We start from the raw sequence: 19,295 nt of genomic DNA on the forward strand, positions 1-19,295 counted from the left end.
AAATGGCCCTCTCTGTAGCAGCACGTCGTCCTTCTAAGTGCACATGAGCTGCTCCATGGAAAGTGCGCTTACAGTTAAAGCATACAGTAGTAATGACATAAAAAATAAAATTGTCTATAATCCTTTGAACAAAATAAAAGGTGTCATTTTGCTTGGCTTTTCTCTACAAGAATGCGATTTGAAACATAAAAAAATCACATTACCCTGCGTCATATTTGATCTTTTTATATTTTGTTCTCTCCTTGATTATTGCAACAACACTACAAAGTCAAATTCCTGAGACAAGAACTGACACCAGACAGCAAAGTCAAGGAATTTAACACAAAATGACTTCAGCTGTGTGTATTTATATAATGGCATTTCACTTGAACAGACATCACAATCAGGAAATATGATGCACTGAATCAAATTTAGGATCTGAGTGGACAGTTACAGCATTGTTTGGGATTAATGACGTGACTTAACACAAAAAACTTTCGCATATTTGAAATCAACATACTGAGGTTTATCTAAACACAGATATAAAACGTAACGGGCCTCATGCATAGCGGCGTGCATTGAATTCACACTAAAACATGGTGTACGGTCAAAAGCGGAAATGTGCGTACACACAAAAAAATCCAGTTGCATAAATCTGTGCGTACGCCAACTTCCACATTCCTCCGCTCCATAAATCCCGGTCAGCGTGAAAAGTAATGCATGTGCAAGCTCTTGATGCCACTCCCCAGCTCTTCCCAGAATTACTCCTCTTTGAATATGCAAGTCAATATAAATAGCCCTTAAGCTCAGCATTCTGTGAAAAGGCAATGGCAAAAGCATGGGGGAGGTAAGGAAAAACATACTATTTGTTGCTTTAAACAGTGGTATAAACAACAAAAGGAAGTTGATCAAGTGACACAGAGTGTCGGACAAACTCGAAAGTTCAAGTTCAATAAGTCGCCCGAAATAAAAAAGAACTTGTCAGATTTCAAAGTTGCCATGAAAAGGCAAGTCGTAGCCCACAGTCTGAGTGTCATATGAAAGCTTATTAGGGTACAGAGAAAAAAAAATAGGGAGACAGTGAGAAAAAAGCTTGAAATTTCAACTTTAATCTCGAAATTTCCACTTTAATCAGGTAGTTTATTTCGTTATTAAAGCAGAATATCATAAACTTCATCTTTAAATTGTTTAATATACTACTTGCATGACCTTCGACGAAATAATTTATTTCAGCAATACTTTCAAACGTACTAACCTCCAATTCCTGTCCTTCCTTTTCTTTCTCCAAGTACCCAATCGCCACACAATCAGCTCTATAATAAACGTTAAGCTATCTGTAGGCTTAAAACGCCGATTCTTCAAAACTTTTAAGGAACATTGAAATATCTCCATAGTACAGTACATGTTTAATTATTCTATCCATCTATCCATCAAGTGTCACACCAGTCACAGCAAGAATACAGCGCGAGGCAGAAACAATCCCTGAATAGGTGCCAGCTTGTCACTAGCATGGAGACACCGTGTCCTCACATGTTTAATTATTAACAATATAGATAATTTAAATAATGTTAGCATTTTATCTGTATAATGTAATAAACATATTTTGCTGCATTTCATCTTAAAAATTATATCATCATCATATGTAAATACACGCTGTCACACAAGCGCTTTTAGGGGACAGCTAAAGGGCTTGAATAAAAGTAATTCCACGCCTGACCAGGGGGCGGTGAAGTGCACTGATTCTCTCTCTCAATTCCTTGCAGACCATTCTCGGGAAGTCCCGCCTGGTTCCGGAGCAACCAATGACGTCACTGCTGATTCCGGCCCTGATGACATCACTTCCTCTACTTGCATTTAAAGGCCGCCATTTTAAGGCAGCAAATCAGTTCTGTTTTGGACTCAGTTGTGTGAACATGTTTGTTTTTTTTGATAAATTTTGCCCCCGGGAAAATATTATATGGGTGGCTGCCCCAAACCTTTCCAATGTCTCTTTGTTGTTCTTGTGACAGCGCTTTATAAAGTGGCTCAAGTTGTGCAATATTATAACTGTATTGCAAGTTTACAGTGAAGTGATTGTACTTATAAGTACAAACAGTTCTACAAGAAGCACTTGATGGACTGATTGAGTGCGTTTATAGTTCTTGGGATGAAACGGTTTTTGAACCGCAATGTCCATACAGGAAAGCCTCTGAAGCATTTGTCGTATGAGAGCAGTTCAAATAGGCAACATGGCTGAGGCAGTGTGTGCTTGATGCTGTATACCGATAATTCTCTTTCTGATCAGCTGCTGTAGATCTGCGATTCCACACTCAGATACAGTGGGATGAATACTCCAATTGGTGCAGTGAGAGTAATATGGGAAAAGATGATCCGCTGTGGCAACCTAAAGGGAGCAGCTGAAAGAAGAAGAAGAAGAAGGTGCAGTGATAGTAACAACGCTAAAGCAGCTATGGTATTTAGAATAGTTTGACCATTCCGTGGACCATTATATTGTTACAGGTTAATTACAATCAGATGCCTTAAACTAATAAACAATATGCAGTTAATTTCAGGGTATATGATAAAGCTGCATCAGGGATATGAATCTAGAAAAGAACAACAACAACAACATCTATACTAATAAAAGGCAAAGCCCTCACTCACTCACTCACTCATCACTAATTCTCCAACTTCCCGTGTAGGTGGAAGGCTGAAATTTGGCAGGCTCATTCCTTACAGCTTACTTACAAAGGTTTCATTTCGAAATTCAAAGCGTAACGGTCATAACTGGAACCTCTTTTTTGTTCATATACAGTAATGGATGGCAGCTCGCTGGCCGTGGGAGGTGGGGTTGCAGGGGTTGCCTATTGCGTCATCACGCCTCACACGTAATCAAGTGAACTGACTGTGAAGGAGAAAGGACGGCCTTATATGTCATTCGTTTATAAAACAGCGGACAGGCTGTGTAAAGGCAGCTTCACAAAAAACAGATCCTTAACAAATTGTTATTGGTATATTTTCCCTCAGTTTAAAAAGGTTTTCTTTTCTTCTTAATAAAAATTTAAAAGCAGAACTTCGCTGCTGCAAAGCACACCTGACTTTATTGAAAAGAAACTAAACTTGCAGCGCCGCCGCTATTCAATGACACTTGCCTAACGCCAGACTTTATTGAAAAGAAACTAACCTTGCAGCGCCGCTCTTCAATCACGCGCCGCTATTCAATGACACTTGCCTAACGCCTGACTTTATTGAAAAGAAACTAAACTTGCAGCGCCGCTCTTCAATGACGCGCCGCTATTCAATGACACTTGCCTAACAACTGACTTTATTGAAAAGAAACTGAACTTGCAGCGCCGCTCTTCAATCACGCGCCACTATTCTATGACACTTGCCTTACGCCTGACGCCGCTATTCAATCACGCGCCGCTATTCAATGACACTTGCCTAACGCCTGACTTTATTGAAAAGAAACTAAACTTGCAGCGCAGAGCGCCGCCGCTATTCTATGACACTTGCCTAACACCTGACTTTATTGAAAAGAAACTAAACTTGCAGTACCGCTATTCAATGACGTGCCGCTATTCAATTACACTTGCCTTACGCCTGATGAGCCAAGAATTAGGGCGAAACACGTGTCGCGTACTCTTTGCATTATTTGACAGTAAACTATTTTCAACCATTCTATGATCTGCTTCTCACAACTGAAGGCACCGTGGCTGATGTTAGCTGACTTGCTGGCCAACCATAAGCGTTACCTGGTAGGTAACCACCCATACAATCAGATTGTGATTCACACTACGAATGCAGTGAATGTAATTACCCCAATCTACATGCTAGAGAAAACCTCAATGAAGAAGAAACAGTGTGTAAGAATACATATTAACACATGTGCAATTAAACGTGTGCATTTACGGGGTGATTTCTCAGACTTAAAAGCTCGCCTTTTATTAAAAAGGTAAATGCAAACTGTTTTCATTCTGAAGGGCACAAACCACGTTGGATTTCAGCCGTTAAATGCGCAAAAATTTCGGTACACCAGATAAATAAGTGCAACATATTATCAGTTGTATTGTATGCTTACAATACATATAGAAATGTGTTAATCGTTAACTAATAGTATGGGATGGTGTTTTTCGACTCGCGCCTTGATTTAAACGATTCCATGTCTTGGTGGGTTTGCGTAGCTTATTGTCAATATCTTTACACCTCTTTTTAAGACTTATTGACTGAAACGGGCTTTCACGAAAAAAGTTAGGGCTTTGCTACAGGATACACCCTCCACAAGTTAAGGAAGTAAAAATAAAGGTATATATTTCTGTTTTATTTAAACCTTTTAAGTTCGTATGCATAGCTCCATTTGGCTGTTTTAGTTTTTTTTTTTCTTTCTTCAGTAATATTTAATCTCCTTAAAGAAAAACAACATATGCATTTTACTTTTTTTGTATCTCTTTAGTAATATTTTAGTGTAAAAGGATAACCAGTATTTAAACCTTTTATGTTACTTTATAAAGTTATTTTACACAATGTTGAAAAATTAATAAGAAAGCTACATATTTTGACAGCTGCTGCTTTAATTTTCAATGAAATGAAAAAAGCTCTCAAAGAGAAAACCTCAATGAAGAAGAAACAGTTTGCACTATCTAAAAAGGAGAAACCCTCATTTATAAAGGTTTGCTGCAGATGACTTAACTGAAAATAAATGAATAGTTTCTATGTGTATAATACATATTTATCTATTTGACTTAAGCCTTTATTCCAGAAACTTGCAACATCTGAGGTACAATTTGTTACATTACTTTTGTTTTTTGCAGCACAGGCAGGTGAAGTGACTTCCTCAGGGTCACACAGTGATGTCAGTACCAGGATTTGAACTGACAAGTGCCGGGTTTGCTGAAATATTACTGAAGAAAGAAAAAAAACGAAAACGGGCAAATGGGGCTATGCATACAAATGTCCATCCATCCATTATCCAACCCGCTATATCCTAAATACAGGAGCCAATCCCTGCCAACACAGGGCACAAGGCAGGAAACAAACCCCGGGCAAGGTGCCAGCCCACCGCAGGGTGCACACACCCACACACACCCACACACCACGGACAATTTAGAATCGCCAATGCACCTAACCTGCATGTCTTTGGACTGTGGGAGGAAACCGGAGTACCCGGAGGAAACCCAGACAGACACGGGGAGAACGTTCAAACTCCACACAGGGAAGCGAACCCGGGTCTCCTAACTGGCACCTTTCACTGCGCCACCATACCGCCCGCATACAAACTTAAAAGGTTTAAATAAAACAGTAATATATACCTTTATTTTTACTTCCTTAACTTGTGGAGGGTGTATCCTGTAGCAAAGCCCTAACTTTTTTCATGAAAGCCCCTTTCAGTCAATAAGCCTTAAAAACAGGTGTAAAGCTGAACTTGCAGCACCGCTATTCAATTACACTTGCCTAGCACTTCTCCTAAGGGGACATACTGTGGGATCTGAGCATCAGTCAAAGCACCAATCACAGGCCCGATTAGAAAGCGGGAAGCTGTGATTTGTCGTCTCCCTCCCATGTAACAATCACAGCCCATGTTACAACGCACTATGTATGTATGTGTATATGTATATATATGTATATGTAGATATGTGTATATGTAGATATGTATATATATGTATATATGTATATGTATATATATGTTTACATAACCTCTTTAACACACTACTTCTCCGCTGCGAAACGCGGGTATTTTGCTAGTTTATTTATATAGCACATTTTCATATAAAAAGTAGCTCAAAGTGCTTTACATAATGAAGAAAAGAAAAATAAAAGACAAAATAAGAAATTAAAATAAGACAACATTAGTTAACATAGAAAAGGAGTAAGGTCCGATGGCCAGGGTGGACAGAAAAAACAAAAAAAAACTCCATAAAGCTGGAGAAAAAAATAAAATCTGCAGGGGTTCCAGGCCACGAGACCACCCAGTCCCCTGTGGGCATTCTACCTAACAAAAATGAAATAGTCCTCTTTGTATTTAGGTTTCTCATGGAAGGACTTGATGATGATGGTCATGCAGAATTCTGGCTTTAATCCATCACTGTTGGAACATCACGGTGCTTTGAGTAGATGGTGGTGGCGCAAGCCACCGGAAAAGGAAACAGAAGAGAGAGTAGGGGTTAGTACAGATTTTAGAGCCGCCATGAATAGTTATTATAATGAATTGGATATACTGAGTAAATTACAGTGAAGTTATGAGAAGGCCATGTTAAAGTAATGTGTTTTCAGCAGTTTTTTAAAGTGCTCCACTGTATTAGCCTGGCAAATTCCTATTGGCAGGCTATTCCAGATTTTAGGTGCATAACAGCAGAAGGCCACCTCACCACTTCTTTTAAGTTTTGCTCTTGGAATTCTAAGGAGACACTCATTTGAGGATCTGAGGTTAAAATTTGGAATATAAGATGTCAGACATTCTGATATATAAGATGGAGCGAGATTATTTCTTTTCCTGGTTAGGATTCTAGCAGCTGCATTCTGTACTCATTGCAAATGATTTATGTCTTTTTTGGGTAGTCGTTACAGTAATCTAGTTGACTGAAAACAAACGCGTGAACTAATTTCTCAGCATCTTTCAATGATATAAGAGGTCTAACTTTTGCTGTGTTTCTTAAGTGAAAAAATGCTGTCCTAGTGATCTGATTAATATGCGATTTAAAATTCAGATTACAGTCAACAGTTACCCCTAAGCTTTTTACCTCCGTCTTGACTTTTAATCCTAATGCATTCAGTTTGTTTCTAATAGCCTCATTGTATCCATTATTGCCAATCACTAAGATTTCAGTTTTCTCTTTATTTAGCTTGAGAAAGTTACTATTCATCCATTCAGAAATACAAGTCAGACATTGTGTTAGTGAATCAAGAGAATCGGGGTCATCATGTGCTATTGATAAATACAGCTGTGTGTCATCAGCATAGCTGTGGTAGCTCAGAAAGGGTAACCACACAGGAACAGTAGCACTGCTTTGACGGTGGGTGCTGCCAGTTTGCAAAACCGAGCAGAGAACTTGCGTACGCCAGGGTTTGAGCTACTGTGAAAATGTGCGTGGCTTTATGCCAAGTTTAGGTTTTATAAATTGCGATTTGAGCGTGGAAACGGGTGTACGCAATATTTTTGCGTGTACGCACCATTTATACATGAAGCCCCAGGTCTTTGTTAATTATCACTGAAAAAGACACTTGTGTTCAAATCCTCACTAAAGCATTCATTATAAAGAAATAAAATATCAAAACAGGAATGAGCACACACATCTGTATTGCGTTATTATATTTTTAAATGTGTTATCAAGATAATCAAACAGTTTCTGTGTATGAAGTAGCAGGGGCCATTGTACTCTACTACAACCCTGCAGCAATTTGAAAAATAAAAGAGAAAGAAAACCTGAACAATTTGTGATGTGTCCAACAAGAATAAAAGGCTGATAGTAACGGCAGGGCTGAAAAGTGAAGAAGATCAACAAAAGCTGAAGAAACCCAAGAGCAGAGCTTAACATCAAAGAGAAAAGGATAGAGTCCTGTACATCCCACTGAAGAGTATTCATAGTCATAACCAATACCATCACTCGATCATGTTCATGAACTGCATTAAAATAGTCTTCAGGATTTGTATATCCCATGACAGCTTGTGTTACATTAGAGTTCTGTGTTTAACAGCAATCAGTTTTCACACAATTTCATCCATCTGCATGCCCTTGATAGTGCCATGCAAACCATCTCACACAATCTTCTTTTAGATTTCACAAACAAATCTTCTGAGTTAAGACATAAATGAAGGCACAGAGTTTAAATAGCTGTGGCAGCATACTAAATAGTACAGACTCCTCCAAGGACCTATTCCATAACCAATCATCGTTGACAAGGCTCCTCGCTTTTCTAACCTCCATGAATGATCCACAGACCAAGCCTTTTATTGTTATAAGATCCTCAAGCCCTTTTAATATGTAGTAAAATTAATATTACTCGGTCTGCTTATTTCCATCTGCATAATATCAGCATACTACGTCCATCTCTTACGTCTACCATCACTGCTATTCTTGTTCTTGCTCTGATTACATCTCGTGTTGATTATTGTAATTCTATCCTTTCTGGTCTCCCTCACAGCCCCTTTATAAACTTCAGTTTGTTCAGAACGCTGCATCTTGTATTATTACTAGAACCCCTTCCAAAGAAAACATTACTTCTGTCCTTCAGCAGTTTCACTGACTCCCTATTCAATATTTTAAGATTCTGCTTATTACTTACAAGACCTCAGCCTCCCCGCACTCAAAACTTGGTTGAAGGTATCATGACTTATTCTCAGCCATTAACAGTAATGCTGTGTTTGTATTACCTTGACCCTCAGATTGGCCACAGTTCTTCTTCTTTGCACTCCAAGTAGAGCCCTTGGAGGTTCCAACCTAATAGTTGGTCTCCAACACAAACATAGTAGTGAATATACCTTTATATTCAAGTTTGGATCAAGGAAACTAATCCTCTGGGTGTCTCTATTTGTATTCCCTGCATCTTCTCTAGAAGTGATAAGGAGGTCCCACTCCAGAGGTGATTCTACTTCTGGGTGCTCAAACACAATGCCTACATCATTTGTCTTTGCAGCATTATATATCTGTGATTCACTATTCCTATCCAGTGTAACTGCCATTGTAACAGTGGTTGGTTGAGCACTTACTCCTCCGTGCATTCCTGTTCGATTTCAAACATCATTCTACACGCTCGTGTAAAAAGAATGCTTTCACTCATCCATCAACATAACCGATTCCACAGTGCGGGGTGGCACCTTGAATTTTCCACATGACACATTCTCCTGTTGGTGATCTTGTCTGGATTGAGTGTATACAGTTGAGTGTGTTGCCTTTGATCATCTTATCCTGCTTATAACACACCTGCAATATGGTGACATTCATCATTTTATCTGAAAACAATAGGGTCCACTACCAGGAGGAGGGATAATATTCACAGAAAGAACAATTAGGATTCCTGCTGTTTTCCATGAAATTCCCAGAATCTGCACCTTGTCCTGCCTGGAACTGAAACCAGAGGAAAAACAAGTCTCCCTTCATTACAACACCCACTGTATATCCCTTTGATAGTCTGCTCACACTCAATAAATCTTTAACCACAGTATTTGCACTGACTACACAGGCTACTGCTATAATGCTCCTCTACAATCCTTACATAATAATTTAAGGTAATCTGGTGAGACGTAGTAAGAATTGGGGCTCCCTTCTCCCTATGCACCTTCACCCTCTGACACTGATCATCACACTGTAGTCTGGTTGTTTTTGGTGTCTCATGGGCCCACACTGCTTCAAAGGCCGTGGTATTCTTATGATTTCACTTCCCATGTTACACTGTCTATAAATTGTTGTAGACACGGAACACACATGAAATGCATGTGTTCCAAATAACAATATAGTATTTATAAAAGGTGTCAGAGTGCTTCTCATTCTATACAACTCTAAGCAACTGACACGCAGGTAAACAGACTTGAGCTGAGAAAACTGTGCGGCGATGGGGGGGATGTGATAGCAGGCTGCGTGCTGCTTATTACACATTTACAAGACAAAAGACGCTCGTGGAGAGGTGTGAAGGGATTTAAGGTGGGACGGTTTTTACGAGTTTTTTCGTAGGCTTTGGTAATTCTAGTGTTAAGATGGATAAGCTGATTTCTGTCTGGCCAGCAGTTACTCTCTTTTGGATGTATTTAGTGTTAACGTTTGCAGTGTAGTCAGGCCGCCCTGTTTCTATGTCTCTGTAACACAATATTTAGTAGAAGATTTGTACAAGTAGTGTTAATGTTTGTTATACTCCATTTATTGGAATGACAAATGCAATGCATTTTACCACAAAAATGTTTATGAAGTGCCATCTGTTGGAATGACAACTGGATGAACAGAACACATAGAAAGTTTTATTAAGGCGGTCATAATGGGCTGGCCTGCTGTTTTGTGGACAGGAAAACTTTGTACAGACCGATGCTGATCTGCGGACTGACAGTTGGGAAATCTGCTCTACACATCAGGGCGCTATACAACCTGACATTGTCTTAGTCTTCTTAATGGTGTGAAGTCTCCAGGGTGCATACAGCCACCCTAACCCGGACACACACAGGCAGGACACAGGTTCAAACTCACCGCCCGGTTTATTTACAGTTTAAAGTGCACAAAACACCAACACCACAACATACAATACAATACAATACAGTTTATTTTTGTATAGCCCAAAATCACACAGGAAGTGCCGCAATGGGCTTTAACAGGCCCTGCCTCTTGACAGCCCCCCAGCCTTGACACCTTCCTTTAAAAGCTCTTGCAAGCACCAGATCTATGCTCTGTCTACATGCTCTTTGCTCTCCACCGGGCCATAACCTCTGCTCCATAACAGACACCCCGCTGTCTAGGGTGTAGGGTTGCAACAAAAGATGGAGCGAACCCTTTTGGAAGTGGAAGACTTGTCTGTACTGGAGTTAGATGAGGGGGCTACAAGTCTTGCTAGCAGCATTAGAAAAGGTCCAGAGAAGAGCGACTAGGCTGATTCAGAGCTACAGGGGTTGAATTATGAAGAAAGATTAAAAGAGCTGAGCCTTTACAGTTTAAGCAAAAGAAGATTAAGAGGTGACATGATTGAAGTGTTTAAAATTATGAAGGGAATTAGTCCAGTGGATCGAGACTGTTATTTTAAAATGAGTTCATCAAGAATACAAGGACACAGTTGGAAACTTCTTGAGGGTAAATTTCACACAAACATTAGGAAGTTTTTCTTTACACAAAGAACGATAGACACTTGGAATAAGCGACCAAGTAGTGTGGTGGACAGTAAGACGTTAGGGACTTTCAAAACTTGACGATGTTTTTTTGGAAGAAATAAGTAGATAGGACTCGCAAGCTTTGTTGGGCTGAATGGCCTGTTCTCATCTGGAGTGTTCTAATGTTCTAATGTAAAGCAAGTCTCACGAGCAAAAGAAAGAGAGACCCTACATAAAAGCCACATGTTCATCAGATGGATCAAAGCATCGCCTACACCAAACCATAAGCATCCCTACTTTCAATCTAAGAATTTTTCAGTGTAACTTAGTAGTTAGGATAAAGCCAGATATGTTTTTAGCTGTTATATGTTCCTTTTCTTATATCATTAGGGAAGGTCAGTGCACCATTTCACACACACATACTGAACAAACTGCGCGTGGGTGTCTGAAGCAGTGCAGATTAGCTGTGACCAAATTAATGTCACTGTCAAGGCGCAGTGACCAGATACTTAATAACCAGCTAAAGAAGATATCCATCTTGACCACATAAATCGAAAGATCAGAATTCATAAGTTGTCTTTTTGTGTTGGAGAAAAGAAGTTTAACCGAGCTAGTGTAGCGGTGGGAGGCGCTGCGCCTCTGTAATGACACAATTTACACCCACTGCAGTGTGGGAGGAGGTGGGGTGATGAGTGGAGAGGCGACAGTTCTGTAGATAGTTTGAGCTCGTTCAATATTGTCGTCAATAGTTTTTGCCAGCATCGAGAAAACATCTGGTGTGTTTTGTTCATTCGCAGGGTGCTACACTAGCATAAATTAAGTTTTGTGTTGTTTGTTATTGCCCTTCATTAATATATCAATATACATATATCTCTACATATATTTACATATATTCATCTTCTATTATCCTTATAAATAAATTGTATTTTTGGTTTATTGCTACAAGTGTTGGTCAATCATTCAGAAATAGCCTATCAACCGCAACAGAGAAAGTGAAAGTTACTCATTGTAGACATTCACTGATTTAAGAACTTTATGGGCTTCCTTCATACATTTTGCAGATCTCAAGTGCTTTTCCTGAAATCAATCAATCTTAGTGAATATGAATGAGATAACAAATGACACAGATAAAGAACAAGTGAGTTTTATCATTTTTTCCTGAAACCCTTTGCTAGTTGACACTTAATGAACAAGTTTAGAGAACTTCTTTGTTAAACCCCCAAACTTCCTCAATCACTAACAGACAGAATACATAAAAGAGTTAATCAGTGTGATCCATGGAGAGTTTGTGTGGTCATTTTTTGTATTGTGTAAAATGTACACTGGCAACATTACATTACTTCACATGTCACATGGCCGCAACAAAGCCTTGCCTTGGGGGTTGAGTCAGGCACTCTGTGTGCCCCACACCCACATCACCTCACCCTGCCAACAGGGGAAAAAATGGCCCCGAAAATTGGAGGGTCATTGAGTTAGGAGAACCTTGGGAGTCAGGTCCCAGCTGAGGGGTGGGAAGTGTACTTGGCAGAGCTGTGGCGGTGCGGGTTGGCTCCCTGTTCCATTGAGCCGGGCAAATGAGGACTCACACGAGTAGCAAGGAGTAAGGGCATAAAGTGTTAAGTGCTTTTATTACAATGAACATACAAGTGCAGTGCAGCAAAAATGTTCTTCAATAAATAAATAAATAAATAATCTATAAAATTAGTAAGAATGTGTGGAGGTTAAAACCAAGTCAACAAATACTCCAATAAAACAAGGTTAAAATAGAATCCAGGGAGAGGCCTCTTCCTGCTAAAACATGAGTCCTGATGCTTTCCTCTAAAATATAATGTCGCCTCCACTTCTCCTCCGGACTGTACACTAAGATGAAATGCCCGTTGACAGGTGCAGTCAACTTTTATGTCCAGGACTGGGTCCCCATTGCCAGGCCTTTGGCAATCACGGAGTGCTTCACCAAGCCACACACGTCTCCCGTCGCTAGTCCCTTGGCATCTGCAGAGACACCGCATATCGGGCCACTCCTGCTCCCTGGGGCTTATCCTACTCAAAAGGAGCGCTACTTCTTCAGCCCCTGGCTCCCCACCCTGAAGCTCGGTCGTGATCACCTGCTTCCATTCTACTCTTTCCTGGGCTCCCTGGATCCTGCCTCTCTTCCCTTCTTTCTTCAATAACCTTCATTCTGTACTCTTCCTATTTTCCATTTCTGTTCTTTTTCGTTATGCCCGCTGTCTGCCATGCAGGCTCCTCTTATAATGCCTTGCCAAACTGGGTGCAGATGTGAGATGTCAATCCATCCGAGGTAAGAATGAGGCACTGGACTGATGCTTGCCTTTACACACGCGTATGCGCGGTCAGCCAGGCACCCCAACCATCTCTGGAGCAGAGTGCGCTTGTTCACACCTACTGCCGATTGGACTCTGCACTTCACTGGTCATAGATTATTTACTTAAAACTTGCAGAGTGCCAAAGACAATTTATCACAAGAGCCCAGCATTCTATTCTATGGCCCTTACTCATAACCCATCCTGACTCACCTCACCCCACCTTTGGGGGAAACATGACCATGAACCTTTTAGAAGGCTAGGGTTAGGAAAACAATGGGGGGCTATACTGCCAGCGAGGGTTGGGTTGCAATGAGTGGCAGATGCCCTGTTCTTTGACACTGCATTGCACCTTGGCATCAGGGAGAAAGCCGCTCCAAATGGTTACAGTGTGTTCCAGGCACTTAAACATTTTGATGCTCTGCATGCTGTATGCCCCTCTACTCCTGGGAGGACTTAGAAACTTTTCAAGTCTTGAGCCTGGTGCCCCTGTGGTCTTGGGGCACTTACAGAAAAAAATGTATTATTTTGGTACCTTTGGAACTTCGAGAACATGACAATTTGGTGCCTGACAGGGACATGTGTGGCACCCCGGAGCTGGATACGTACATTAAAAATAGATGGCATCAAAAAAATTACACAAAGATATTTTAGCAAATTAAAATAAACTTAAAGTAAGAAACCATGAAGAAAATCAAAATGTACAGATTCCAAAACAAATAGAGGAGAGCAGAATAAAAATGACACTCTCGGCACATCGTAACACACAGACGTCCAGCATTTTCTGGAAATATCAGCTTTGAGAGAAGAATAGTGCAGGGCGGGCCATGGCTGTGGATGGGACGTCTGCAGTTTAGTGTAAATATTAGAGATGCCATTTCAGGTAAACTTGTGTTCAAATGTGGCACAGTGAGATATAAAGGATGAATAAAACTGAGTCTGGGTGGGCAACAATGAGAGGTAAAAACAGGAAAAGTCAAACAAGTAAGTGCAGCAAAGTGAAAACATATTGAGTGCCCACATGATCTTTAGCTCACTGGCAGGGGTCTCAATCCTGACCGACTGTCATAGTGGACTTGGATATGTGGATCTGAAAGTCACCAACATGTGGATACCACAGCAGTGCTGCATGATGGGGTTTACTGTGAACTCCTGAACTCCGTCAGCATGGAGGACTCTGAGGTTTGGTGCACTTTATCTATGTAGAGCAGGACTGTTGTAGACCCCCTTTATCACTCTATTCAGTAGATAACAGAAACATGAACAACAACATTGTTTTTAAAATTAAAATCATTCTTTATTTTATACAGTGACCTTTGATAAGTGAAGACAATGAGTGACTTTAGTAATATATCAATAAACACAATGACTTACATTTACAGAGTTACACTCACAGCATTTTTATCAAATGTCAGTCAGCCTGGAGTGACTTTAACAGACCTCCGGCCTCCTGTACACGAGGGGTTAGCCAGTGAGTTGGGTTTTCAGGTTTAAATAAATGTGAGAAAAAATTGTCATTTCACAGAAAACCAAGTGTCATATATTTGTGATGTGACCTGCAGCATGGAGTCTAAATATCAAGAATACCATCTGAATAAAACACAGCAAGAAACAAGATACTGTTCAGGAATAAGTGTTCTAATATTTACTATATTACATTTATTTTCTAGAGGTGTCTATGAGTGGAACTGGCCAACAAATAACAGATGAAGGAACTGAAAATCCACAAGTGCATTGGCAAGCGGAAATCACGTTTACTGATATCTGGCCGGCCATGGAGTGCACTTGTCTGTTGTAACACAGGCTGCTCACCGCTCACTCACTGCCATTTCTCTTTACGTCTCACAGTTTACTGTTATATTCATCTAAGCATTGTCTGAGATTTAACATTAAAAGCCAAACAATGACAAACACATTTAAATAATGAAAACTGCTGCATTTGAAAAGCGTTTTTGGTAAACTAACCTGCACATTTTTGGACATACTGTATTGTATGCCTGGCTGAAATGACTTTTGTCACAACGTCACACGTTGAAGGACCTGCACTCAGGGTGTCATCACCATGTCTGGGAGGATTTGAGGTTTTCTCTGTTTCGACATCTTTAGGTTTCGTCCCCCACGTCACTTATATGAATGTCACTTTAGTGGACAATGTGAATGATGGCAGGTCAGCACACAAGTGACTCTTGAACTGGCCTACAGTGACATCCCATCTTTGATGAGCTCCTGTCCTGACGCCACACCAACCACCAATTGTAAAACTGGCATACAGGAGTCGTTAAGAAAATGGATGACACTTCTAGAATTTGAAGAAGCTGCTCAGTTCTGATTATTAATACACAGAATACAAAATATACAACATAAATAAATGGAAATTGTCAGCACTGCACTGTCATCAAGTTCTAAAACTTACAATAAATTAATCACTGAAGAAGCAGGGCTAAATATTTTAAAACTCAATATTATTTTAAGGGCTTTCCTGAACCAGGGATAAAAAAAAGCATAAATAATTGGATTAATTCCAAAGGTCACCTCACTGACCAGAACTAAGAAGTTCCTTATTTCATCCAAGATAGCTGAAATATCATAGACACATAAATCAAACAAAGTGAGCGGTAACCAGCAGATCATGAAGATGCCAACCACCAGTCCGAGGGTCTTTGCTGCTTTTGTTTCTGACGCTTTAGGTGTGTTTGAATTGCTGCTCTCCACTGACTGCGTCTTTTCAATCAAACATTTAATCGCTTTAGAATGCCTTTTGGCAACTATAAATATTCTTGTATATGAGCATATCATTACTGAATATGGGATTATAAAAAGAAATATTAAAAAAACAACAGCTTCATATTCATATCCATAAAACACACAGTATTGTTCACATTTCCCTGTTTCGATATTACTAAAATATACAAGAGTGAATGTAAATATAAATGAATACAACCACATCACTACAATACTGTCCTTTGTGATATTCAGAGTTATTTTTGAGCTGTAAAAGAATGGATTACAAACAGCAATGTAACGATCAACGGATATTAACATCAAATGAGTAACAATGGCCACATCAAAGAAATTAGCAAGTGACTGATAGACGTAACAGTAAATCACACCAAAATACCAGCAGGTTTCAATCTGTAAAATCACAGAAATGGGCAACACAAACAAACCCACCAAGAAATCAGCTGCTGCAAGTGAAAGGATCAGAAAATTAGTTGGCGTGTGGAGCTGCAAGAAATGAGAGATAGAAATGACAACCAAAAGATTTCCACAGATAGTGACTGAGATCAAAACAACACAGAAAATATAAAGACATACATAGACATCTGTTTTATAAATTAATTTGTAACAAGATGCATTATTATTAGCATAGCAGTAACCAAGTTGTAGTTTCTTAAATTCCATTTTATTTCCCTTAGCAGTGCCACGTTTACCCACAGACATGCTAAGACTGCTGTTCCTGACCGCAGGCGTCTGCAGGTGATATTTATACAGTCTCTAAAGGGATTACAGCACCCTCTCTGACATCTCATTATTGTCAAATGTTCCTTTTCAGTCCTAATGAACCCCAGGGGACTCATTAACCATCTTTATATCTTTAAACAAATAACCGGTTACCATGACACACACAGACAGTCCCATTGTGGCCCAAGCTGCTGTTATTTGTGATCTTCAGTACTGCTGTTAGTTTTTACAGTTGACCTGTAATACCCAGTGAAAGGCAATTTCTTCTGTATGGCCATCAGCTTATGTTTAATAAAAGAGACAGGACACAGCAGGTGTGATGATAAGCGTGCATTGCCTGTCTGTGAAATGAAGTCATTTTACAGTTGGTGCTCAGCTGAACTCAAATATGGAGCCGCGTTTCAAGGTCAACACTCAGCCAGCTCTCTTAACCTGAACTCCATTTCTGTGTACGTCTCCCTGTGAGCTGAGAGCAGCCATTGACCGCTGGCCGCTCCTGTGGATGCGCTCAGACACACACGATTTTCAAAGGCTTTGTCCAGCCTCAAACATGCTATCATCTCCATCACTGTTGATTTAAAGACTAACAGGCATCTCCAAGCTTTCTTTTCTGTGTTATTGTTGTCAGAAACTTAGGAGCGTATTTGATCATTTTAGAAACACATTGAAATCATTAAATTTCAAAATCACCTGAAGGTATCCTTGAAGTATTTTAAGAAGTAGCTAATTATTTTCTGGTTGGTTTAAATGATTTAAAGATATTTCTAATTAAATTAAATATACCTATTAATGAATTACAGACATATTTCCACTGGTTCCTCTTTTCTGAATCATATATTTAAAGGACTAACAGATATTTTTAAATCAATCATAGATATCTCTTTATCATTTCCTATTTATTTAAATAAAGATAAATTATGGAGGTGGAGGATCTGCTCCATATTTGAAATGCTGCTATTTCAGTATTACAAATCAAATTTGGATGACCAATATATTGTTTACTTGTTTGCTTGACAAGCAGTAGTCGCACCCATCAATTCACAAAGAGTTTTCATCCACAAGTCATCAGATTACCCATCAGCCCTTCATGCTGACAAGTAAATGCCGTCTATTCCTACCACATACTGATGGAGAGAAGACACTCAGCATTTCCTGCAATGAGAAAGTATATCCGGTGTACTTCACATCGGTTCACACAGCACACTGCTGCAGCAGATCACTTTTAAAAGGTCTGAATTCAAAACTTAGGCCAAAGCAAGACAGAGACCTCACTTAGTCACTGTGACATAAAGCCAAAGATAGAGGGCCAGTGGTATGCAGCAGTAATGACACAATGGATCATTGAATCCATGGACTAAGGTGCTACACTGTGTCCTCACTGTACGAAAGGTGTAAGCAGACTATCAAGGCAGACAACCATCTAAGAACTGGGTGTTCTGGAGTGACCAGTCCACTGCAGCACTGACACACTGGACAGGTCCATCTGGGAGGCTGTTTCAGATCTGATACCAAACTGCTGCTGTACGTACCAGCAAATACAATGGCCATGTCAGTAACAGGACATTATGGGACAACCTACATGCTACTGCTCTTAGAGCAAGGCAACAATTTACATACCCTCTGCTCACACCTCTATGACATCTGACCCTATAGCAGGACAATGTCAGCCTACACAGAGCTGCTGTGTTCACAACTGTCCTGAGGAACTCTAGGGTGTGAGTGATACCTTCATCTGTCTTCTCTTCATGTGTTAACCCAGAAGAGCTCTTTTGGGATGTCTCACACTGCAAAATTCAGAGACGCCCTCCTTTGCCTTCCAATGGCCTTTTGCTTATGCTCTTGTGTAGGAAGAAGAAAACATCCCAGAACTTCATATTCTCAGGCTAATTGTCTCGGTACACCGGAGCTGCAAAACAGTAGTGGGTAGAAAGAGGTTGTCGCACAAAATGCTGGAAGACTGCAAAACGACCTTTGTCATAAGTGTATTGGTTCAATTTTCCCCATCGTATAGTTTTGAAGGGCCAGTGACACCCAATGATAGAGAAAAGACACACTGCTAAAATGGAGTTCATAGATCCATAACTCATGTGTTTGAGGATGTACATTGTTATGGGCTACTTATTAATGAAGTTATTTTCTCGACCTCACAGCCTAACTGCTAGCCTATTGTAACAATGATAGCAGAAACCATAATCTTGCCAAATCAGCCCCATAAACCCTAAATATATGTTTAAGTTCCTCAGATACACTGACTAGGCTAACATAAGCTCAAAACCTGATACAATTGAAACACAATAATCGCCTATAAACATAAAATGTTATTCCTGTTTCCTGTGTGCATGCCAGCTTATGAAGAGACTGAAATCTCACCGTCCTGTCAATGCGTGGAATCTGAGGGTCTTAAACAAGAAAACAAATAGGGAGAACTTTCAGGGAGTCAGGAGTAAATGTGAGTTGTGTCATCGCTCAATTCATATATGTAGTGAACAATGGAGGATTATATTTACCAAGTTTTAAAGAAAGTTTTAATGTAAGCTCATTTCAAAGACTTTTATATTTTGAATTTCTATAAAATTAGTTTTTAGCAGCGCAGTCAAAGGTTGGTGTTATGGTCATTTTGTTGTATTAATTATTTTGTTTGATTTTGCCGTGTTTGTATCTTCTGTGCTAAGTCAATCTGATTATTACTATTATCATTATAATTATTATTTTGATTGCTATTTTTTGTTGAGATCTGGGACTTTATATTTTGAATTTTCTTGTTAAAGAAGTTC

General features: G+C 39.8%; 2 protein-coding genes across 2 annotated transcripts in view; both read right to left on the minus strand.

Moving 5' to 3' along the window:
* The window catches only part of LOC127527131 (trace amine-associated receptor 13c-like), a 74,714-nt gene that overhangs the window by 9,638 nt on the left and 45,781 nt on the right, over positions 1 to 19,295 (minus strand). The window lies entirely within an intron of this gene.
* Positions 15,451 to 16,489, minus strand: LOC127527258 (trace amine-associated receptor 1-like). Its single transcript, XM_051925369.1, has one exon. The coding sequence runs from the start codon at positions 16,459 to 16,461 to the stop codon at positions 15,469 to 15,471; it is 993 nt and encodes a 330-aa protein (XP_051781329.1). The 5' UTR covers positions 16,462 to 16,489; the 3' UTR covers positions 15,451 to 15,468.

The sequence above is a fragment of the Erpetoichthys calabaricus genome, chromosome 3, assembly GCF_900747795.2.
Source record: "Erpetoichthys calabaricus chromosome 3, fErpCal1.3, whole genome shotgun sequence".
Lineage (NCBI taxonomy): Eukaryota > Metazoa > Chordata > Cladistia > Polypteriformes > Polypteridae > Erpetoichthys > Erpetoichthys calabaricus.

Excerpts from the sequence above, each read along its gene's own strand:
- LOC127527258 (XM_051925369.1), bottom strand. The coding sequence starts at position 16,461 with ATGGAATTTAAGAAACTACAACTTGGTTACTGCTATGCTAATAATAAT.